The sequence below is a fragment of the Anser anser genome (genome assembly GCF_964211835.1).
Source record: "Anser anser genome assembly, chromosome: 7".
Lineage (NCBI taxonomy): Eukaryota > Metazoa > Chordata > Aves > Anseriformes > Anatidae > Anser > Anser anser.
Window position 1 is genome coordinate 16434142 of NC_139727.1, and position 17259 is coordinate 16451400.

Consider the following 17259-nt stretch of genomic DNA (forward strand, 5'->3'; position numbering starts at 1 on the left):
TTCAGGTTGATAGAGTGAAACCCTAAGCCTTACTGCTCTGATCCAGACCCAGTTGCAGATCCAGACCCCGTCTGCCTGGACAGTCTCAAACAGCCAGGGATTACCACCAAAACCCCCTCCCACAGCCTTTCTGGCAGAGGTGGGCTCCTGAGTATTTTATATACTGTGACTCTTTATTAGACCTTTCCCATCTTCCCCTCTTCAGCTCCAATTTTCACAGTCCCCACGTGGTTGTTTTTCACTCTGCTGGCTCTCTGCTCCAGTCTTCGATATCCCTTAAAAAGAAAAAAAAAGAAAAAGTCTGGCTCCGTTCCCTCTGCCTCCGCACTGCTTGTTTTGGTCCGGTTTCTCCTTGGGCAGGTTGAGAGCCCGCAGTGCTGGAGGCGGTCAGCTGTGCGAGCGGGGAAGTGGCTCGGAGGGATGCCCAATGGCTTTTCCATCCCTCCTAGGGGCAGAGGAGGGAGCTGGGCCAGGGGAGGAGGTGGCTCTGGCCCCGTGGGCTCCTGGGGACGGGTGGTCAGAAGGAGGTTGCTCAACCCTGCTGCAACTTGATGCACCTTCTGCTGTTACAGGGGTTTGGGGTGGGCATATGGGGCAGCTGCGAGGATTTTGGTGTTGGCTGTGGACTGGGGTCTTGTGCACACCTTTGGGTCTTTGTGAGGGAACACTTCTTGGGCATTTCTTCTCACACAAACCCTCATTCACGTTCCCCCATCTGCCCCAGCCACTTGGCTGCTCTCTTCAGCTCCGACTGACCATACAGAAATACTAGCAGGAGCCACCACAACTCACAAATATTGCTGCTTTTTCCCTTTGTGTAGGGTGGCCGGTGAGAGCAGTGGTGAGGTGGAGGCCCCGTTTACACCATGGGGCTTTTGGTGACGCAGTGTGCCTGCTCAATCCAAGCATCCTGCTCACCCCTGGAGGAGGCCAGCAAGAAATGTCGCGGGGCCGCAGCAGGGCCTTGGCTCCTGCCCAGGATGTGTCACCCAGTGCCGGCAGGGCCAGCTGGCAGGAGGCAGCAGGATTTCCCACGTCCCGACCCTTGCCTGGCCCGGCAGGCAGCCGGCAGAGGGAGGAAACGTCGGGAAGGGCACGACCAGGGCTGGTGGGTGGATGGGGGTGGCGGGGATGTGGACAGCCCCGCAGGGCAGCGTCGGCTGAGCCTGGCCCTGCAGCACCCACGTTTCTCCCTTGAGATTCCTGTCTCCTCCCCAAACTCCTCTGGGCAGATGAGCCAAAAAGGAGAGCGGTGACCAAATACCGCTTACTCCTGCTCCATACACAAACCAGGGTGCTCCAACTTTTGCAGGTTTTCACGGCTTTTACGTTTTCTTGCTGTCGTTTTTAACTCTGCCTGTTTTTAGCTTGCTGGGACTGCTTGGGTTGATCTGAGGACACCTGTGAGATTAGAAGTCTGAAAGCATACAGACAAACTCAGGTGGAGGGGGCATTTGGCGTCCCTGGCACAGGATGGGAAGGTTCTCCCCCTGTTATTTAAATGCTAGGGGACTGCGAGCTGGGCGGGTGGCCCTGGCTCAGAGCCCTGAGGAACGTGAGGCAGGAGTGCATAATGAAACACCCAGCCCTGTGGCCTCCTGTCAGGAGGTGTGTTCCAAGCGCTGTGTTTTTGTTTGACCCGTTTTCAGGGTGGTAAGTCAGCACGCTTTTCTATGCTGACTACGCAAAGGATGTTCTCAGCTGCGTCACAAACTTTTTCTGCTTTGAAAGTGCCTAACCGTGGCTTTCTAACAACCTCTAAACAAAAAAAAAAAAAGAGAGAGGAGCTTTGTGAATTGCCTTTTTCCCTGAATGGACCAGCAAAGCCCTTGCAGGTGGGCTGGCTGAAGAGCCCAGCTCCTGCCGGGCTGCCGTGGCCGAGTGTCCGGAGCAGCGCATCGCTGCCTCAGAAGATGCCATTAGCTAGCATGGCATCCCCACGGTGCAGCACATCTGGAAGCAAAGTTGCAGCATAATCATTGCTTAAATGCTTGTGCTCTTTCTTTCCCCCCCTTTTTAAGAATTCTCCCTGGGAATTCTATTATTCCCTGAAATTTAGCTGTGTTCCCCCATCCACATTTTTTTGGCCCTCTAGAGTATACACACACTTCAGCCTCGAAGGTTGCTCATGCGCCCTGGCCTGCTGGCTGTATTTTGGGTTGGGGTTTGTTTGGTTTAGACATACTGTTGTTTCATTTGTTTTGAAGATGCAAACCACACAATGAATTCCATGGATTCTGCGAGCAGTTATGAATAGATGGGGATGAACGATTCAGAAAAAAACAAACAAACAGTTTGTTTGGTTGGTTAACTCTCTTTCTCCAAACACGTAGGCAGCTGTGCTCTTACACAACTGCCTGGGGCAGATGGAGGATTCACCCCTCCTTGGCTTTTGTCACCTGGAGGTTGTTACCACGTCTGCTGCTGAGGGATGGTAATGGAACAAGGATGCTCCTTACTCCCCTAAGCATCGACTCATCTGGCTTAGTCTGTGTTTGGGATTTAAGTTGGCTTTATTAAGGCTTATTTAAATGATTTTAGTGAACCTGCTGTTGTAGCCACAGTGCAGACTAGGAGGGCTCACAGGAGCCGTTAGTACAGCTGTGAGTGCTGCCCAGGCTGCAAAGCAACAGGAGGACAAGTGTACTCTGACGGTGCTGTCACACCGACGGTGTTGGAAGAGAACTTCCACCTTTCCCTCTGCATCCAACATTTGGCCACAAACGATCGATGCAGTCAAAAGGGAAGGTGCTGAGGCACAATGGCTCTGTGAGAGGGTGGCTGTTTTATTTACGTCTGTCTGCTTGTTTGTATAATTCCCTCTTGCCACGTTTGGGCCTACCTCCTGGATGCCCCAGGGCTCCTCTCTCCACCCTCTACATTTTTAATTTTTTATTTATTTTTTGTTTGAACTGATTGGATGGTGGAAGAACATTTCCCTGGACCTACAAGAACTGCAGCAGGTCTTTTCTTCTGGAGGCCGAGCTCTCCCTAGGGGTGCAGACAGGTGAATATTCTTGTCTCAGTGTGCACAAGTCCTGGTGGCACAAACATTAACTTCAGTGGTGCTTATATGTTACATCCCAGACGTTATATCCCAGCCCCAGAAAAGCCTTGGCTGTTTGGTTCTGCTGTCCTCCATCTGAAAAAGGCAATAAGCTCCTCCCCAGACAAGGACATGGTGCAGAGAAAGATGTTGGGGATGAATCGCGCAGGAAGCACTAAGATTTTGGAGGGTGGAAAGGGAGCACAGCGCTGCTGAGGAGCACATACCCCCATGGTGGGCTCCAGACCGGGGCACAGCCTGACACAGAAGGAAAGCATTTGTGGCCAGGCTGATTCATGAGAGGTAACGGTCCCACTCTGACCTTTACTGTCCTGGCCAGAGCACATCCAAGTAACGGGTCTGGTGGGGAACAGCACCCTGCACGCAGACTGGGGCCCAACAGGTTGCCTGCAGGGCACCCGCAATGCACGCAGAGGGCTGCAGCAGAGAGCTTCTGCATATTTGATGGGTTTGTGTACAGATGTTTGGTGGAAGTGTTTACACCATTGCGTGCCTGTGCTTACAATGTATATGGTACATATGGGCATAAATCAGCACCGTGACAAAGCAAGGCAAAGACATCCCAGCTGGCTGGAGAAACCCGAAGAGCACATTGCGCTGCTACTGTACAGCAAGGGCTTTGATTCAGTGCGAGCGCGCTACCAGGATGGAGGGATTTTTCCCAGGCCTGGGCTGTGTGCACATGGCCGGGCTGGTTTGCGTCAGCCGCTGACGCACGTCCGGGCCCCACGACGCGGGTCTCGCGTGTGCTGCCCATCCCAGCAGCTTTGCGGCGGCTGGAGGAATGAAGGTGAGTCGTGCCGGCCACCAGGCTTGATGGCAGGGCATTTGCACAAAGCATGGGTGCCTGCCAGCCTGCGAGGAGCACTGAAAATACCCGGGGCGGGCTAAGGGAGATGCTGCAGGCAGCAAGTGGCTCGCTCCAAAATCATCTGCAAGGGGACTTTGGCACTCATGTTAGTTGCCGCCGTGTGCTTGAGGGCCATGGGGAGGTACAAAGTGGGCTGCTGGTGGTGGGGATGGCTCTGCTTGGCCTCCCTGTGACTGGGCAGGGAGTGGGGTTTTGCAGCAGGGCTGCAAATGCCCAGGAGAAACCTTCTTCTCTGAGGTGTCAGCTTTCGGCGCAGTGATACTTGATTCCCTCTCTGCTCTTCCGGGCATCCGCCTGCATCTTCGCTGGCCACGGGGACCGAGGGCCAGGCTGATCCACTGGTGCCCGAAGGGTGTCCCAGGGTGAGGATCAACAGGAAGAGAGGAGGGGCGGCTTTCCTCCCCCCAGATCAACTTTCAGCCCCTGTGCCAGCCTGGGGGCCGCAGGTATGGCTGCTAGGGCAGGGGGAGAAGTAGCGGTTTAAAAAGGAGAGGTTGCATCATGTGGGGCGGGCGGCTTTGGGAGGCAGAGCTGGTAGAGGCAGAAACCTCATCTGTTAAACACATACCGCCCGCCCCCCCCGCGGGGGAACATTCAATCCTCTCTTTGATGGACGTCCAAGAAAATACTTCTTCCACATCCTAAACTTGTTAGCACCAGTTAATCATCTTAACCTTCTTCCCCTCCGAACACACACTCCAATGAGTTTCCCATCGCTGGCAGTCGTTAAAGACACAGCGATGCTTTTCGCGCTGGCCTTCGGAGGTGAGCATACGGCCATTAATTATTAAACATCCCGGCTGTCCCCCAGGTGGGAGAGACGAAGCTCATGTCTTGTGCTGAAGCCACTTCAAAGTGACCATCCAGTGTGTTGCTTTGAGGGGATGCTCCTGACGCAGCTCCTCCTCTCCAGGAGCTGGACCAAGCTTCTTGATCAAGGTCCCATGTTGGGCAAACTGCTGCAAACAACCCACGACCCCATTAAGGCTGTTGAGGTGAGGGAAAAGCTTTTCAGCCCTACGGTGGAGGTCTCTCCTCTCAGCTCCTGGAGAATGAGTGTAGGGAGTAGGTGAGCAGGACTGAAAGTGTGATGCTTGGTCCCAGCTCTTGCTGCTGCTGGTTGGTGGGGATGGCCACACATGGCACAGCTCCGTAGTGCTTTGCTCTCGCTCAGTTTCCCCCGTCCCAGCCCGTTCATAACCCCAGCTGAGGGGAGTGCAGGTCCCTCTTGCTCCTGTCCTCGCTGACAGGCTCACCATAGCTCGCACCCTGCTTTTCCTGGCATGTGTCTCTGCTCCGCTCTGCGCTTCCTCTCTGACATTCGTAAGCATTGTGAAACATGAGCACTGGAAAACATTTGCCTGCATTGGAGCACCGCTCCAATGCATCCCAGATTAACGTCACAAAATACCAGCAGCATGACAGTTGGAGGGCTGGAGAGGCACGCTCACGTGCGGGGTCTGTGCCCTGCTGCTGGTTTGGGGAAGGGGCTGTGGCATAACATGGTCTGCGCCTGTCTGCCCCACGGGGGCTGCAGGGTGCCCTGTTAACCCCCTGGCTATCAGGTCCTGCTAACCGGGCCTCCCCACTTCATTTCATCTGGCTGTTTCTTCCCTTTCCCATCTGGAAACCGCCTCGTTGCATTTCTCTGCACTTCCCCCAAGCCAGTTTGCCTTTCAGATAGGGGAGAGGCGACCCCCTGATGCATCCATCCCCGCTGTGATGCCCGCAGCTCTGGCAGGGCAGTGATGCGCCCTTTGATGCTGTCCCCCTCTTGCATCTGTGGGTTTGGGAGGCAACCCCCTTGCACAGCCTCCCTGGACTGATTCACCCCCCAGCTCTCCCGAACGTGGCCGGGGAAATTCCTGCTCTGCTCTCTCGTCCTGTTCCAACCCGGCTGCCGAGGCTCACTGTCTGCTTCTTCCTCATGCAATGTCTTGGGCGAGCAGCATCGTGGCTGGACCGCGCAGGCGGGTGGTAATTAAATCAGTGTATTCCCCAGGGGCGCGGCTGATTAACAGCACATTTTCCCCACGCTGGGGGGCTGAGACACACACGGGCAGTATCAATCCATCGCTTGCCTCACTCCTATCCCTTAGGATGTCTGGGTTTTTCTTTTTTTCTTTCTTTCTTTTTTTCATCCTTTCTTTCAAAGAGAGGATGAAGATTATATCAGCCCAAGTGGAATCTGAACTGACAGGGCTTTGTGCGAGGGACTTGTTTATTATGATTCAGTATCGCTCCGGGCAGCATGTGCGCTATGCTGGGACCACCCAGTGATCCCATCCACACCAGCTCCCCCCGCCGTGCGGACGGGCCAGCAGCAGGTAGAGGGGATGCAGGCTGTGCTTGGCTTTGGAAAGGGGGCTTCTCCGAGGCCAGACCCGGTTCTGGGATGCTGCTGGATTCCAGTGGTTCTTCTTTGCTTGTCCTCCTCCTGTATCATCAGCTGCTGCTGTCCGAGGGAGGAGATGTTGCTGGAGGCAGTGGCAGCTGCTGGGAGTTGTGTGTTGGCCCTGTCCCTAACAGAGCTGAAGCACACAATGGGCTGGGAATTTTTTTTTCCTTGTTGTAATTTATTGTCTTAAATATCAGCTCCTTTTAGAAAGATTTTGGCAGCAAAGTGGGAATAGTTATGTGACTCCAAAAGGCAGCCTATGGATTAACTACCCCTTAAACACTATTATATGCCAGATGAAAGAAGGATTGAATCCCAGAGTGCCCCACAGAACTCATGTGTCTATGACACAGCCCTGGGCGCAGCGAGGGAGGCAAGTCTCAGCCCTCTGCTTGCTAAAGAGCCATATACCTGGCCCTGACCTGTCCAAAACCTGGGGAGAGCTGTGGCATTGTGAGGCCCTGTTTGGCATCCCTGGTGCAATGCAATTTAGTGTGGGGTTAAAAATAGAAAGAGAAGTGGAAAGAAGTGATGAAATGTCATGCATTCATCTCTAGCCTTGTTTTTCTGTTTACTGCCAGTTCATGTGTGTGGTGATCTCTTGCTCACGGATAGCCTGTGTGCCTGTAGCAAATGTTTTTTTCTGTGGAAACAGGGGAGACGGGGGTTATTGGCTGTGGCTCGTGACTTCCTCTTTCCCTGAATTTCAAAGGCATCCTGGCTTGCCTCCCATGCTTTGTCATTGCGTTAACCTGACTTTTAATGGGAAGGGGTCCTGGAGTTGCTTGGGAAGGTGTCGGGAAGTGACTCCCAGGTCCTTTAGGAAGGGGAGCCATATATATAGCTTGACTCTTGGATCAAGGGCTAGTGTGGGGCAAGCACTGTCCCGGGCCTTGTGTGACTCGATGCACTTTCAGCCATTCCCTCTTTTTCCAGGGGGGTTTCTCCATGTGCCTTCCTCAGCAGCAAACTGCTGTAGACCTTGGTCCTTGCTCCTCCTCTTTAATCTTTTTCTTCCTAGAGCAGTGAGGGCTTGCTGTTGTGGGAGGACTCCGAGCTCTTTGGCACCATCTGAGCAGCCCCACTGATTTTTTTTGCCAGGTGTGCATCCCTTTAGTGTGTACATACCACCAACCCCTGGTACTTCAGAGAGGTTTCTCTCTAAATGTAATGCCCTTTGTCCTTCCTTGTGCCGTCAGGGTATTTCCTTGAAGCCGAGAGGAAGAGCTTTTTAGTGCCTAGTTTCTAAAATGAGTCGGTTTTCCTCCAAGTAATTTTTCCTCTATTCTAGGGGGAAAACCTCTCTTTTCCATCTTCATTGCTCCCTCTTTTCTTCTTGAGATTATTAGGAGATCTCTCACTACCTTAAAGAGTAGTGACCTGTATGGGTAAATAAGAAGAATCTTTTGGCTTCCAACAAGATGGAGTTTCTGACAAGTATATGCAGCAATAAAACCTGTGCAAACTTACTCATTGAGTCAGATCCACAAACGTGAGAAGACGAGAGAATACAAGTGTTTTCCAGACTGTGCTCAGCAGGGCGGCAGCAGTTGCTTGGGATTATTTTTTGCTTTTCCAGTCCTATTGCTCTCTTTATAGCGTGCACAGTGCAGAGCATCTGGTTTGGGCACCGGAGGCATCGGGGAACGGATCTGCCTGTCAGTTCATCCTAGGTAAGGAAAGTCGTGAATCCTCTTACTGCTGTTAGGCAGCACGGGTTGTCTCCATCTGTGCGTGTAGCCCCAGCCTGGCTCCCTCCAGGCAGAGCCCTGTGCAGGGGTAGGAGCCAAGCTAAGCAAGCCTCTCGGTGTTTGAGACGTGCTAAGAAAGCATCAGCTAGATTTAGATGAATGAACGAGTACCCTCCTCTTCCTGTGCAATAAAACATGCTGTGCAAACCCGCTTGGGCTCAGAAACCCCATCACATTTTTCCTTTTAAAAGGATTAGCATCAACCCTGCTCTCCTCCACATGCTCTGTTTGGAAACAAGGCAGCACATCAGGAAAGAGCCTGAAGGAAGAATTTATGGTGTCTCTAATTAGCCAGTTTGTTCCATCCTTGAAGAAGAGGATAACGAGCGACAGGGATGCATTGCCGGCCTCTGGAGGAAGAACGCTGTGGCTAGGCTTATGTCCAACTGCTGATAGGGTAATTAGTGGTAACTGGGAGCGATCAATCATCTCGGGTGGAAAAACGTCTCGGTTAAAGGAAAGACCCTCCCAAACATTTTCATAACTCAAAAGGGTGTGAGACAAGGTCTGGAAGACAGCACTGGCAGTCCACGAGGTATTTGAGGAAGGAGTCTATTAAAAGATGAATCGAACACAATGGTCTTTTGTTCCTCCCCGAGTAGGTGACAGAATTTGCTGGTACAAAAGTTGCAAAATATTTTGGAAGGGGGAAGGAAGAAGAAAAAAGCAGATGGAAGAGAGGGAAGAATAACAAGAATTAGGGAAAAAAAAGTAACAATTAGTGCACCGTATATTAAAATGAACAGCTAACTGCAAAAATGGCATAGGAAGAAAATGAATCTATGCAATCTGACAAGTAAAATGTATCATTTGCATTTTAAGTACATGATCGGAGAATGGATTTAAATAATTATTAGCTGCAGTAAGCTCCAAATTTCTACTGTTCCCAGACAACCACATTATGAGAGAGATTGTAATTTTCAGCAGGAAGTAAAAGTGCAGTGGATTTTGTTTTTCTCTTTACCCAGCCATGATTTACTTTGGCCAATTTTTCCCTGTGGTTCTTTTCTAATTCTGCAGCTCTCTGGGTAGTAGGACTTGTACAGGGCCTGACCAAGCACCGAAGAAGCAGTCAGCTCCTCAGTGGAGGAATTTCAGATGACTGATGAATAACCAGTTGCAGTTTTCAATCCAGGTTTGGATCTCCAGAGCTTTCAGACACAATCTACCATATTTCTGGTGTGAAATAGGATGTGATGGAGGATGTGAAGTGGGGGCTGCAGAAAGACAATCAAACATCTACTCTGCCAAGGGTAGGATTTTATTGGAGTGGTAGCCTTTTGCACTTGCATGGGTGTCTTCAGACTATGAGTTGTGAGGTACTCATGTCCAGGTCTTTGAGGTGGACTTCAAAAGTGCAGTAGGAGCAAGAGAATTAATGTGTCGGACCCCTGGGGAAGGAGCTGAAGAGACTCAGCAGTCTGGCAGGGAACCGCTGTTAAAGGTGTGAGCTAAAACCATCCCAATACAAAGGGTAGAGGAAGGGATCAACTAAAGAAAATCACAAACTGCTCAGTGAGCTCATTTCAAGACAGAAGAATGTAAAGCTGGAAGAATTTGAAATTAGCAGATATGCAAGATGAAAATTTGAAAGCCTAGGGTGAGGTAGGATGATCAAGGACACCAAGAAAATGTTGAAGAAGTTGAGTGAAAAGGAAGCCTTCCTCAGTGGAGCAGGAGAGTGGGTCCCACTGGACACCAAGCACCTGAGTTTCTTACAGAAACACTGCAAGAAACCTCCAAACCTCTGAGGTCTCATGGAGGACAAGTGATGTTTTGGAAGAAAAAGGCAAGGCAGACGTGGTGACGTGGGGCGTCAGTTTCCCTGTGTGATTAAGACCCTGTGGATAAGGTACGTGGACACCATTTCTTCTGCCTTTACCAAGTCATCTGCCATTGATGCAGAGAGCAAGCTGATGGAATGACCAGCGACCCAGAAAACAAGGCTGCTGCAGAGAGACTGGAAAAATTAGGTTTATTTAGTCTAAAGACAAGAGAAGACTGGGGTGGGGAACAGGAGAGCAGGCTTCAAACATGTAAAAGTTGACCACAAAGAGGAGAGAAATAGAAAAAGGCTGTTCTTCAAGTCTGCTATGCATCAGGGAGGTCATCAATTGCCTTAAACAGCAACACTGGAAATTTTGGGTAGCCTCTAAGAAAGATAATAAATAGGGCCTTATGAATCAGGGCAGGAGTATTCCCTGGACTGGATCACAAGGTAAGAGTGTGGAGTCTCCAGCCCCAGACGACAGCAACAGGTTAGAGAAATATTTGCCCACGTGGGTTAGGTAGAGGCCTTTTTCCTTTGGTTGCTTTGAAGATGTTCCCTCCTTGATTTCATGTCCCTCTCCCACCCTGGGAATCCTTTCATCTCTGCTTGGTTTGCTCAGGGGAGGAAGGAGGGGAAGAGAAAGGGGACAGCCGAGAGCTGCGGTTTTCAGCTGGCGGTTCGCAGGATCCCAGGGGCACGCAAGCTCTGGCAGAAGTTGGTGGCACAGCAAGCCTGCTGCCATCTGCTTTCAACATTTTCAATCCAGGGGTCCACACCACTACTGGAAAACCCCAAGGGGGCCTCCAGATCCTGAGCGAGAAACCCCACTGGGTGAGCTGACCCTGGGGGCCCTTCCCAGCCCTGATTTTTCCACTTTCTGTGGTGCTAAGTGCTTCAACATGGCAGGGACAAACGCGATTGTTGACTACTTGGAAAGAGCTTGTTGACCCATGGATGCCTGCCCAAAATGAGCATTGTTCTGCCCTGTCCATCCCAACATCTCCCCCAGCGGTGCCCGAGGTGCCGCGATCGTCTCAGGTGCAGCCAGCGCCGTGTGGGCTGCCTGCTCTTGGCCCTTTCTGACCCTTTGTTTTCACGAGGGGCTCTCCCACATGTCTGTCAGAATATTTGTTTGCTGCTGCTGGTCCCTCGCCTGCGAGCACTTTAATCTGGCCAATGGTTATGCCAGCAGCCCAGATTTTCCTCTACAGGTTCTGGAGGCTCAAGTGGCTCCTGTTGCACTTTTAGGCACTTCTTGAAACAAGTGGATGCTCAGAGGTGCAGCTTGTGTCTTAACTTCACTATTGGACCCAACCTTCTAGTTTCGAGACTGCTGTTTAATCACCATAATTTCTCCATGAGAAATTAATAACTTCTCCTTGTTGCTCGCTTTGGACAAGGCTTCCCATGGACTTCTCTCTGGGTCTGTGCTTGATGGCTCCTCCTCGGGTGGTGCTGGTGGTGCACGGGGATGCTCAGAGTGCCTGAGCAGTGACTTTCGTCCCCAGCAGCTGCTGAAATCAACTGCTGAGGCTCAGTGATGTCATGGGTTTGATTTCAGAGGCGAGCTCGAGTGACTGGCGTAACCTGGTGCCGCGGCTTAGCGTTGGTCGCATTTTTTGGCAGTGAAATCTTGAGAGCCTCTTTGCTGCCCAGCATTGCTGTGAGCCTTTGAAGAACCTCCTGCCGTGCCGCATGGCTGTAGCGGGGAGGGGGCTGTTTTGGGGACAGGGCGCCTGGCCTTCCTGAGGGGTTGGTGCTCTCTGGAGGGAGCTGTATCCCAGATTGCTGACACCGCCTGAAGCAACACTTCTGGAGGCTGTGCTTTGGGAAATCACTGCTGTTAATTATTTTTTCCTTATTATTTTGAAGATTTCAGTTGTCTTTAACTTAGAACTAAGACTGTTGAATTATGGCAAGTATTTCCCATTGTTACCTGGCAGGCGCGTGGCGTTTTTGCCTCATCATTTGCAGCTCTCTGAGTTAATGCTCCCTCCATGTCCTTTTGAATCATTTGGCCCCTGATGGAGGTAGGGGAGATGTTTCCAGAAGACTATGAGGAACCCTGGGCTTCAAAACTGCAGTGTGGCCAGTCTTTGAAAAAGGCAAACCCCCCAGCTGGGCTCCACACACCCCACTGGGGCCTGCCTGCTCTGAAACGGGGGAGCACCACGCTGCAAATGAGGGGTTCCCTCTGCCACCCAAGGCGACGTTGTGCGCGGGCTGCTGACATTTCAATCAGCCTTTCATAACTAATTGCCTGGCCCACAGCTATCTTGTTATCAATTAACAGTCCTGAATGTCAGGAAGTAACTGTATCTCTCTAACGCGCTAAGGCTGCCTTCTGGCTCTGGGAAATGGCTGGATTTCCTCACAGGGATGGATTACATGTTTACATCTCCCCTCCTGCTGCTGTGTGTAGTGAGATGAGATCCAAGGAAGCGATGGCAATGTCTTTATGTCCCCTCCCTACCCTCCTTGTGTCATTTGTGCCATGGAGCAGGAAAAAAAATGCTTTGTATGTGGGTTTTTGGAGCAGGCACCCACGCTGTGGACACTGGTGTGCTTGGCTCCAAGAAGTCAGGGGGAAAAAAAATTAAGCAGCAGCATTTAAGAGTGTTTTAAACAGCCACTTTTCCAGATGTTGGGAAATGCCCTTAAATGGCTGGGATGGTTTCAATGATCCTATCAGTTCCGAGATCATTGCTGGGGGATATCTCTGCCATCAGCAGAAGGTCTCACACCATGCTGACCCGCTCTCATACTGTCCAGCTTTTAAGTTGTGATATGCTGGGACATGGGACTTTCCAGATTAGGATAAATATGACCCTCTTACAAAACTAAGCATCCCCTCTTCTGGGCCCAAAGAGGCCACAGCTCAGAGGGTGGCTTTTTATCTCTTTGTGTGGCTGAGGGAAAAGGGGTCATTGCAGTTCTATTTTTGATAGTCACTGTTTGAGCTGGCCACAGGGAAGGGCAAGGGAGCAGAGGGCTCTGTGGCATGGTGATCCCGTTCTTTGCAGATGTGCCCCTTCAGTAGGTGCAATAAGGTGGGCTCATCCTCCCTGCAGACCACGGCTGCTCGTTTTACCCACGTGGTCTACAGGAAAGCAGAGCTTCTTTAAAGAGAGTTTCTATCTGCACAAAAACCAGCACAGCAGAGAAGGGACAGTGCAGATGGTGCTAATTTCCAGAGGCCACATGTTTGGAGGGACCCCGGGTACCCCCACAAGAATCCTTTGTTTTCTTAATGTTCCTTTTCAAAGGTGCTCTGGAGGTCTCCTCTTTGCAGGAGGCTGTTGCTTCCTCCCACTCGTCCACTCTCGACACGTTTGCTCCGTCCCCTCCCTCTGTCCCCTGCTGCTCGCCGAGCGCCGCAGCTGGATAAACAGCGATCGCAATCGCTTACAGCCCTCCAGTGCCTTTCAGCGAGAGTGCCGGCATGGAGAGACGCTTCCTGAGCCACCCGTCACGGGCAGGAGGTCATGCTGCAGCCTGCATGCCAGCACCCACGTCACTCTGGCCCCACCGAGGTGGGCTTCAAAACACACGGGGTCTGGAGGAGCTAACTGCAAGCATGTGAGCTCCCTGTTCTCCACAGGGCTTGGAAATTTGGTCATCTGGGAGCTCTGGGTCTGTCTGCTGGCAGGGCTGAGCTATGAAAGAGGCTTAGAAGTGTTCGTTGCAGCTTTGGTCCCTGCTCTGCCAACTTTTTGCCTTTCTTTGCTGGGTGCCTATGAAAAGGGGATCTACCTGATCTCCTATGCAGCATCGCTTCTGGCTCACCCCAAAAGAGCCTGCTAGAAGCAGGGAAGAGGAGGAGCCCCCATAGCTGTGATTTGCACTCATGGCTGTCAAGGCTGTTGGTTCTGGTTGTCTGGGGAGTCCTTGGGAGTCCACCACCACTGAGACCTGTCCTATGTTTGGGGGCAGTCAGGCCTCTTTATGTGCTGCTCCTCCAAACTGGCCAGGACTGCAGGAGCCTGGGGGCACGTGGGAGAACCCGCAGCGGTGTTGCGGTGACCGCTGCAGTTCACCTTGCTTTCTCCAAGGGCTCCATGCAGCCTGGTCGCCTGGTAGAAGCAGCACAGCCAACCTGGGGAGCTCTGCCAAGCTTTGCCCAGATGTTAAAAGGCTCTTGCTTGAGCTTGCAGGTCTGCTTGCTCCATTTATGAGATCACCACTGTCCCTGGTGCAAAACAGGGCGGCTCTGCCTTACCCCTGACCAGGGGCCAGCCCAGTGCTGCCTGGGAGAGGCTGGCTCAGCCCGGCTGCTGATGGCGGGAACAGAGGCACGAGGGTCCCCTCCCTCCCTTGCCCGCTCTTTTCTCTAATGTGCGTTAAATTACTCGTTGTTATATTAAAGGCTGAGCCTCTTTAGAAGCTCTGCTTGGCCTTCTCGTTAATCACCGTGACAGAACATGACAAATCCACTTTGCTGAAGCATTATTTCACTTTGTAAAATCCCCGGCGCTTCGTGACAGCTCATCCAGCGGCACCTCCTCCCTCCCCGCTGTCCTCGGGACATCTTCCCTCCTCCTCCCCAGGCCCTTGCGAGGCGATGGTGCCTTCAGAAGTGGCTGCGCCCGAGGGCTTCGCTTTCTCCTGGGTCACACCGACGGTCCCGACATTTGAAGCCCAGTCCCTGGATGGTCTCTACCACTGGAGTTATTGCAGCCAAGACCGTGTCCCTGCCGCCCACTGGTGCGTGTTTACACAAGACTGTGCAGCCCCCCTTCGCGCAACCATTAATTTTATAGAGGGCATATAACAAAGATGGGCCTCCAGTATGCCTCCGGCCTTTGATCTGCGTGGGGTGCACAGCCTGACGGGCCCGGGGCTGCCGGCACCACTGATTTACTCAGCTCTGCAGACACAGCTTCTGGAGCAAACACAAGCTTGTGTTTTCTCTCAGCAGTACTGCAATACCGTTGCTGGCTGTGCTGCTGTCTGGCCGCGTTCGGTGTGGAAGGGCAGGGATAGCTCAGGATTTGCTTGCTGTTAATTTTTTCTTGCAGTGTTAGCTAAGCACTTTGGTTCGTACAACCCATGAGTGCCCCAGAGCCTTGCAGACAGGTAGGCGGGTTATTAAGGGTCTGTAGTGTTGCTAATGGAAATAAAGTCCGTGTATTGGCAGGCTGCAAGCAATGACATTGTGACAGGGCGCTCGCTCCGAAACAGAATCTCTCCAAAATAGTTCTCTCACAGAACTTCATTGTCATCCAAGCCAGAGTCAGAAAACTCTGTTGTTTTTTTCCTCCCAGTCTGGCATAAATTGGGATTCCTGAATCTGTGGCTGACCTTGCCCTCCGAAACAAACTCTCTGATCAGAAATCCTTTTGTTGTTTAGACTTGGCACACTGGGTAGGACAGTGCTGGTGCTGGTGGCAGCCCCACTGAGCTCCAATCCTAAATTTGGGTAGAGTTGTTTGTTTTGGGTTCTTGAGCCTTCTGGCTCAGCTCTGTTGGTTACCAGCAAGGTGCTAAACTTTTTATTCTGTTTTAACTGTAAGATACACTTTTTCAATCAGCCAAGAAGAAAGCTGAGCACAAGGCTAAGAACAGCATTTGACAGTGCAGTTTTAGGTCACCAGAGCTTGACAGCCAAACCATTTGCCGGTGTCACGCTAAGTGGGATGTTTCCAGCACAGAGAATGTTTGTTCATCTGAAGTCTTCTGTTTCTGTCATGGACATTCAGCCAGGGGCATTTTCAGGATGAGGACGTACTCTGCAGGTGCTTGCCGTGACATCCGCCCCCCGCGCAGAGGAGAGGTTGCTGCCTGTTATCTGTCAGCTCGCCTGTTATACTGCTTAGTCTTACTTCTTGGCACTTTATGTGGAGGAGAAAAAAAAAGGGAAGAGAGTGTCTAGAAAGTATGGAAAATGTAGAAACCCCTGACAGTTGTATTGTGTGTCTCGCTTCTCTTACAGAGAGGAAACCACAAAATGGTGAGTTCAGGGGTTTCTTTCCGCACACAATGTCTGTCAGGATTTTGAGGAAATTTCTGGGATCCGATGAAAGAAGTGTGCTGTTCAAGCCCTGATATATACCGTGCAACCATTCTGTACAGGGGATATGCAGTGCTTCGGTGAGGTGAGGCGAAGTTTTTAGGGGATCTCTTCCAAGAGGGCAGGTTGGCTTCTATGGGAACAGAGGCAGAAGCAAGAAGGAAAACAAGGATGTACTGAAGGAAAAAAGCACCCAACATGTTTAATAGCTGCACTTTCCTCATTAACCTTTCCATGCCTTTGCAGGACCACGGATGCTGATGGCAGATGCATCTTTGCAACGCAGGGGCTCCTACCTCCCCACATTTAGCTTTCTTGACCCTGAGTGGAGGGTGGGATGTGAGGGGGAGTCACACAAGTAACGAGTACCCTGTGCTCAGCGGTGTCACGCTGAGGGAGGGCCCTCAGTGTGCCAGGGGACCAATAGTGAACGTGACAGTGCCGGGAGCCTGACTGGCACAGCCTTCCCAACACAGGGTGTTCTGGGGCTGCCCTGCACTCGTGATGACTGGCAAGTAATGCTGCTAATTGTGGGGATGCCTTAATTAAAGAGCATAGAGGTGGTAAGTGTGTGTCAGGAAATGGAAGCAGCATCAGGATTAGTCCCCCAAAATGATAACAATATGTTTATCTAGCCATCCTCCTTAGGATTTATTGTATTAATAAAGTTAATTGTTTTTCTTTTTCTTCTTCTCTGTTTCAGGTCCACCTGTAAGTACCAAACCTCTGTGGCTTTACAAGCTGTTGACACAGTTTGCAGGGCATGAACTGGCAAAGTCTCCTGTCTGTGGTGTCCTTTGCAGTCCGAGCACCCCAGGATCTCACTAACAGCAAGTACTGTGGGTGCTCAGGACCCGCACTGGGGTGGGATTCCTCTCGGCCATGTCACAACTTCCGAGGGCGAGACAGAGGGATTGTAGGGATGGGGACAAAGCAAACGCGAGGGGCTCAGATATCCACGTGTTAGCAGTTGGCCCTGCATACCCCAGGGGGATCGGCTGCATGTGCTTTGCATGCACTGGATGCCACACGCTGAACGAGACATGTTTGTGAAAAAAGGAAAGATAGATCGCAAACACATGGCGTGAGCTGAGCTGTAGGGACTTGCTCCATGCTACTCACCCGGGCTTGCGGAACTGTTGGGCCTTCAAGTATAGCTGCATAACTATCAATTTCAGAGGAAAAATTGTGTTGACAGCTTCCTTTTCAAATGTTAGCTAATGCAAAACCTCAGCGCAGACGATTTAGGCTTCAGGAAAATAGCTAGGTTATTGCAGAAGTTTTCTTACAGCTATTAAGAGACCCACAGTGAATCAGAAGAAGCAATGTAAGGAATGAGGCCATGTATCAGTATCTCTCAGGATTATAAAGAAATGCTATATTGTCTGTAG

General features: G+C 51.4%; 1 protein-coding gene across 3 annotated transcripts in view; it reads left to right on the top strand.

Moving 5' to 3' along the window:
* COL13A1 (collagen type XIII alpha 1 chain) overlaps positions 1-17259 on the top strand; it is a 99400-nt gene that overhangs the window by 11910 nt on the left and 70231 nt on the right. For all 3 annotated transcript variants that reach the window (XM_083844356.1, XM_083844354.1, XM_083844355.1), the window contains exon 3: positions 16572-16579. In XM_083844356.1, the coding sequence (XP_083700482.1) occupies positions 16572-16579 (8 nt within the window). The remainder of the gene's footprint in view (positions 1-16571; positions 16580-17259) is intronic.